The 6,788-nt window shown below is 37.0% G+C and overlaps 2 protein-coding genes across 3 annotated transcripts; both read left to right on the top strand.

The window, feature by feature from the left end:
- Nucleotides 1-238: 238 nt before the first annotated feature.
- On the top strand, nt 239-1,802 carry LOC112291216 (uncharacterized). Of its 2 annotated transcripts, none has more exons than XR_016506206.1 (2): nt 239-1,176; nt 1,294-1,802. XR_016506206.1 is itself a non-coding variant. In XM_024538350.3 (2 exons), the coding sequence occupies exons 1-2, from the start codon at nt 949-951 to the stop codon at nt 1,477-1,479; spliced, it is 414 nt and encodes a 137-aa protein (XP_024394118.1). In that variant the 5' UTR covers nt 631-948; the 3' UTR covers nt 1,480-1,802. The 2 variants fall into 2 exon arrangements, 1 of the variants encoding a protein (XP_024394118.1); XM_024538350.3 differs by having other exon boundaries at nt 631-1,176.
- A 2,081-nt stretch (nt 1,803-3,883) lies between these two features.
- Nucleotides 3,884-5,616, top strand: LOC112291026 (uncharacterized). The gene is made up of 3 exons (XM_024537960.2): nt 3,884-4,349; nt 4,762-4,890; nt 5,235-5,616. Exons 1-3 carry the CDS (start codon nt 4,038-4,040, stop codon nt 5,439-5,441), a joined length of 648 nt encoding a protein of 215 aa, XP_024393728.1. The 5' UTR covers nt 3,884-4,037; the 3' UTR covers nt 5,442-5,616.
- Nucleotides 5,617-6,788: the final 1,172 nt, after the last annotated feature.

The raw sequence follows: 6,788 nt of genomic DNA, 5'->3' as shown, positions 1-6,788 counted from the left end.
TTGGAATAATTTCATCGATTGCAATTAGTTTATTGATTATTCTAAGATTTATGATCTTAAATCATATTACAGCTTAGATTTTACAAGATTCTATGAGTGTAAAAATGATTTCATTTCTTCGAAGGAATTAGCAAAAAAATAAAAATAAATAGCATCCAAAATCATCAAAGTTTCGAAGTAAGTGAAAATCATACCTTACTGAGCACTATTTCTCCACGAAAAAAATCATAAACTATAACACGCATTAAAGATATACAGCGTGAACAAAAACTGACATTGTTCATTTATGACAAGAAAGAACTTATGAATTATATGTGGACCATGAAAAATGTTATGCAAAAGCACAAGCAGTACCGACAAGTGAGCGTGTCGATGATCGGTGACGATCGACACAGTGGCAAAGCTTGCGAGACCAGGGTTTTCCAGGCCGATGATCAGGCCAAGTTTTTCAACGATCTAAGCAGGCTGGACATTGATGAGTGCCGGCTCTTCGACGACAATCGGTGTAGATTCAACGATGACTCATCCAAGTCTGCGAGTTTGCGTCGGCGTGCAGCGGGCCTGGCGGTGCTGGCACCGATGCAGAGACCCAAGTGGAGCTTCGCCTCCCCTACTATTCTCGAATTGCACCATGTGGTGTCAAACCCACACGTTGCTACTCGCAGCAATCTGAACTCTTGCCCTACAGCCATTTCAATACCCACCTTTCGACTATCACCAAACCCGCGGCTCCTGCGTTGGATCCTCCCTTGCGACCTCCATCAGTTTGTGGTGACTTGTTTGATTCAGTTTTAGTTTTCCTCTTACGCATCTGCCGGTGAACCCACACTTCTGCCTCGGCCCGATGTGTTCAGACCGATCGCCGCGAGATCTGTAGGTTTTAGTCTACAAATCGTGCAGTATGGTGTTGCATCTTTGCTAATTCTGTTGCGAAGCAGGGTGTTGCAGATGGGGGAGTTTTGCGACAGAAAGAGCTATCAGCTGTTGCTGGTGCTTGTCATTTGCCTAGGGTTGTCGTCCTTCATAGTTGTGGCAACGTCGGATCTGCCGTTGCTACCAGCAGTTGGTCATGGCTCGAGATCCTCTCTTATGTCAGCATCTACCCTGAAGCAACCCACACAATGCAAGTGGTCGAAGTTCGGCTGCTTCAGGAATTCATTCCAGGGGTCACTGACGGTGAGCTCCCAGTTTTGCATCCAGCGAGTTACTCAATGAATTCGTCGGTATGAATTGTAAATGATGTCGCACGGTTAATCAAGTCTGATATGGGTTTTGGGACGCGTCACTTGGCAGCCTCGCAGTGTCTACGGAGCTCGTCTGCCCGAGAACCAACCACGTACTCTACACAGAATGGTACGTGAACACAAACCAACCACTCGAGCGACTCCCAATTGCGAGTCGGGAAGCAAGTTTTGGCACAATGCGAGGCGTCGTGCGCACCTCCGAGGCTACCTGGCTTCTTGCGACGAGACACATTAGCATCGTAGAGAACCACAATACTCCAACCTAGACCGTGAGTGATCGCTATGCAATTGAGGTAGCTTGATTCAGGCACGGCGATGGCGTGCACGGGATTAGTCAGTATCAAAAGAAGCTGATTACCAACTTTCACACACATTTCTGAGTATTTCGACTTCTAGATCACCAATCCAACAAGGAGACCATAGAAGTAGCACTGATGTTTAAGGATGGAATTTAATATGTAAAATAACTAGAGTTATTAAAGTAGTCTCGAGAGCAAAGTAAGTTTCTGTGAACGTAATTGTGCGATCAACATTTTCACTGTGCAATAAATCGGCAGGTGGGTCCACTTGGAAACGGCTACGCAACAGCTCCTTTAAAAACCAGTGACAAAAGCTGACAACAGTCACCTCCATTATTACAGTTTTGTTGAATTGTAACAATATGAACAGCAATTCATGAATAAAAGATGTAACCGATACCGCCACAAAAGCTAAAAGAAGACCAAAATACAGACTACTCTATTTGGATACTGCTCAGCTCGCACTCACTAACTTCTGGGTCTCCTGTCAGATGTGTAGTATGTTTTCTGATACTAATCAGGCACTGGCAGTAATATTAAGATGATTAGTTGGTAATGGAACTATTGGTGATGTTGAGGAGGTGAGAATGATATGGGAACTAATAAGAACCAGTAATTATTGGGTGCAAGTTGAATGAAGAATGATGCACACGTGCTGTCATATCTCCTTGTTCAGTTCTCTGTCTTGTGCCACACATTTGGCAGTCAAATACCCGCAAAAATAAAGTGGACTTAATACACACACTCAAAAGTATATGTGTATGTATATACATATATATATATATATATATTAAAAACACATGCGTAATTTCGTCTATTCAAAGAGAACTTCATAGTGAGTTCTTGATTGGACTTACTCTGAAAAAGGTGTATGTTTGATTTATTAACAGTCTTTAAAATCTACACCCTCAAATAGATTTAGTGAAGATATTTCCTGTAGACATGTTGTAACTTTTATGGAATTTTTCAAAACAGCTTGTAGTCTTTGAAATCTTGTTAGTGTGTATTTATTTTTCTACTTGAATATGTATAATGTGCCATTGGAAAATCATTGAAGTGTAGATATTTAAATAAATAAATAAATCTTTGAAATGCACTAACAAAAAGTGATTGATTTTGATAATTGCAAAAATATCAAAGAAATCATGTAATATACATAATCCTAACATCAAATATTACTAAGCACATACTTCAAGGTAAATTTTTATCTTAAATTTGCCACTTGTTTATGTTGACCAAAATATGCACAATAATCTTTGAAGCTGTTGATTCTAATTAAAAAATAACAAAAGTTTACAATTGACATTATTATGGAATTTATACTCACTAACAGACTTGCAAAAATAATCATATGCGAATATTCCAATCACGTGATAATATATATTTTTGAATCGGGTAAAATATCACAGTGTGCTTTTTTCTGTTTCTTACAATGATGCATTTAGTTCTATTTTTTAAAAATATGTGAAAAAAACAAAAAAACAAAACAAAACAAAACATTATCTACATGCTCCCCATTATACAACATCAATATTTGAATATTATGTATTTCAACCGTGGTATACATTCTGCTCATTCTTTAATGTACTTCGTAGGTGTTCTAGACTCTAAATATTTACAATTAAAAATTCTGTTTTTGTAATTGGTATAAAAATAAAACAGTCTCATTGTTGTGGTTAGAACGATGGCATGAATCTCAATTTTGAATCTATGTGAAGAAGTTCTTCATTTTTTAACTAGTTTTGTAATTTATCATAATCATTAGTTGGTTTTTACTTGAAAATTAGAGCACAGTTATGGAAACTTTTCAAGCGTCATATTTGAGTGGTCAACACTGAAATGAAAAACTAATTATCAAATAAAATTTGACAATAGGATTGAATAATCTTATAGTATGCCAAATCACAAATCAAACGTTTTTGTATACAATACAGCATTAGTCACATCTCACTCAAATAAAGTATTATGAATTGTAAGGTTCTTATTTACTTTTTCTTAGTGTATAAACTGTATATCAATCATCCAGTCAAATATGTAAATATTTAAAGTATTCACCTCAGAAATAAGTACAACTTTGACTGGTAAGAAAATACAATGCAACGAATTAAATCACTATAAATTTGAAAATAAGTACCCATAAATTTAATTTGTCTTTCATACACTAAATTTACTTTTTAAATTTTTATTTTCTTTGCACAAAGAACTCATTCAGCTTATTCCAGACCCTTCCGCGGTTCCCAGACCACGTAAACGCCGAGAACGTCATTGGGAACATCGTTGTCCCCGATCTGCTCCACTACTGACATGGCTCAGAGCAGCTCCTATTGTTGTTGTTTCTGGACTTGGAACCGCCTTAGATCCAACAATCTGTAGACAGCGCTTGCTAGATCGAACTGGGTGTCAGAGCAGTTGAGTCTCGTCGCATTTCTGCATCCGGAGGCTTTTGCAGCATCGATTTTGGTGATGTGAGGGCGGAGTTCGAGGTGTGGGGACGATGAGCCGGAACGAGAGGCTATGGCTGTGCCTGGGGTTGTTGGCGTTGCTCGCAGTGGAAGGATTGAGTGTTGCGATGGCAGGACCGAGGGTTCACATTCCTGACGAGCTTGACGATGTGGAAGATAACGAAGAGGATGAGGAGTGGAAGGAATGGGGTAAGGCTAAGGAGTCGCCCGTGCCGTTTGATCCCCCTCCGGATCCGCCCGAAGATCCTCAGGAGCTCGAGAAGTATCAGCTGGAAATGATGAAGCGCCAGACAGGCCCGTCCATGGGTTTCGTCAAGCTTCGTCTCGGCGTGCAGCGAAGTCCGGTACGCATTGCAAACCCCTATCTATCTTCCTACCTTGCTCTTGTCCTCTTGCTGTGTCCCCCTGGTCTTTGTATCTCATTGATCCGATTGCATGATAATAGTTCTACTGCATTCCTCTCGATGGTTGCTTTACACTGCAGTGACTTACCATGAAGGGGGAAGTTTTTGAATGCTTTGGGCATGACATTCGAGATTTGTTGAATCGCGAATAATTAGTGTAGGTTATCTTCTCGATTTTATTTTTTATTTTTTTGTGCATGCTTGCTTTCTGGAAGTTCTGAATCCTACATTGGCTCCTCTTATTCTGAAAACCTCGATCGACCAACGTTAGAAGCGTTACTCTGGCCAGGTTTATCTAAATACTCACTCGTTGTTCAAATGTTTTTCGTTTCTTTTTCGGTCATGTTCACAGGAAGAAACTACTCGGATCGCGGAGAAGTGGACCGATTTGTTGAAAACAGGCTCAATCAACGCAAAGATCTATGCCGTGGACCGAAGCACAATCATGTTCATTCTTAGCTACGGACAAGACACCACAGAGGTATGCGCAGGGATTACTTGACTCGGTTGGAATTACTGTACATGCTTGTAACATCACATTCAATTATACATCTAGAAATACAGTCCTTTTGAACATTCCTCATTCTCCCTATGACGCTGTCCCTGGAGTAGAGTAGAAACTCACGTCCAAGGCATAGAGGTTTTTTAGGCTTTCTGTCGTGTTGATCGTGCTGTTGGACTGGGGCTGGGCAGAAGTCGATTTCTGTTGGTTTAGGGCACCACTCGGTGTGCCGAAACCTGGCATTTTAGTATTACAATTGCCAGGACGGTCCACTGGACATCTCCAAATACCTCACTCCCGTTCCTCGATGCATGTGGCTACAGGTGAAGGATTTTGTGTTGAGCCAAGACGAGGCTTACGAGTTTAAGCTTGGGAATTCTGCATTCAGACGGCCTGGAGATCCTCCTGTAGAGGAAGTTTTAGACAAAATGCACGCAGAAAAGAAAGCCCAAGAAAAGGCATCCAAGAAAAAAGAACCCAAGAAGGTAGAGGCTAAGTCAGAAGACGCATCTATCAAAGAGGAACTTTGAATAGACGTATCTTGCTGCTATGACGTAGTGTATTTTAGTGTATTGCCTCAGTCTCCGAGGTATGTTTTTTACTCTACAGAATTCTGTCGTAGCAATCTGTGTATTGAATTTGCCTTAGCTTAATCAAGCTGCTCCTAACCCCAGCACCATCTGTGAGGGCGGAGCATGAACCCCAGCTCACATTCTCTTCTTCATGTGAATGCAGTTTCTAAACATCATACTCCAAAGTTTGTTGTACATAATACGATAGGAAATATTTTTCTTACATAACTTGATTTACAATTTTAAAATGCATTGTAACCAAAGAGTATTTACTCATTAAGATCACAGCATATCTATTAGTTATAATGTCTTCTAGAAAATAAAAATGAACAATACTTGATTCAGTAAAAGCATTTAATGCATATAATAGATTTGATACAACCTTGTGTATGTTTTGGACCTATTCAGTATCTAGTTTTAAACAACTCTTTGTCAGTAATATGTAATTGCTCTAAACTCAGTTCGCACACTTCAAATAAAAATCTGTTCAAATTATTGACTTACTTAAGTTTCAACTTTTAATACAAATTATTACATGTAAGATAAATTTTTATAAAACTGTTTATATTGTATTGAAAATATTAATTTAATTTAATTTTACAAAAACATAGCATTACTCTCTATTATTTTAAAATGATGATTTTCTTTTTCATCTCAAAAAATTACTATGGAATTAGTGATAGAATTTTAAATTGTTCTGTATAACTTATAAATCTACATGGTTGTTCTTTTTTTTAAAAAAAAAAAAAACATTATTTTTGTTTAATTTCTAAATCCTTTTATAAGTTACATAGCAAGTGCTCTTTGGATTTATTAAGACAAAATTTGAACTTATCTCTGGAACCAAATTTTATTTAATATTGTTTTTATATCAATAAATGATGAAATATACATATATATACTTCAAAATAATAACAACTTACTTATGGTTATGCACATACATTAAGTCCTTCCTAAATTTTTATATAGCCATACTTCTATTTTTCTTTTATTTCTACATTATGATTATATATATATATATATATATATATAGAGAGAGAGAGAGAGAGAGAGAGAGAAATATGCATATTAAATGTAGATATTAAATTACTTAATTAATCAATTATTCTATTCACAAAAATAATATATTTTATACATTATCAATAAGTAATACATATATATAAATATATATATATATATATATATATATATATATATGCACTTGTTTATATTGTATTATTTATCATTGTATATCAAATTTTTGATTAAAAAAGTAATTAAATTTGTATATATAATTCCTTATATATATATATATATATATATATA

Source organism: Physcomitrium patens, chromosome 14 (assembly GCF_059467195.1).
Source record: "Physcomitrium patens ecotype Gransden chromosome 14, ASM5946719v1, whole genome shotgun sequence".
NCBI classification, from domain to species: Eukaryota; Viridiplantae; Streptophyta; class Bryopsida; order Funariales; family Funariaceae; genus Physcomitrium; species Physcomitrium patens.
Note: the sequence above shows the minus strand (reverse complement) of the source record. Positions and strands in the feature narration are given on the sequence as shown.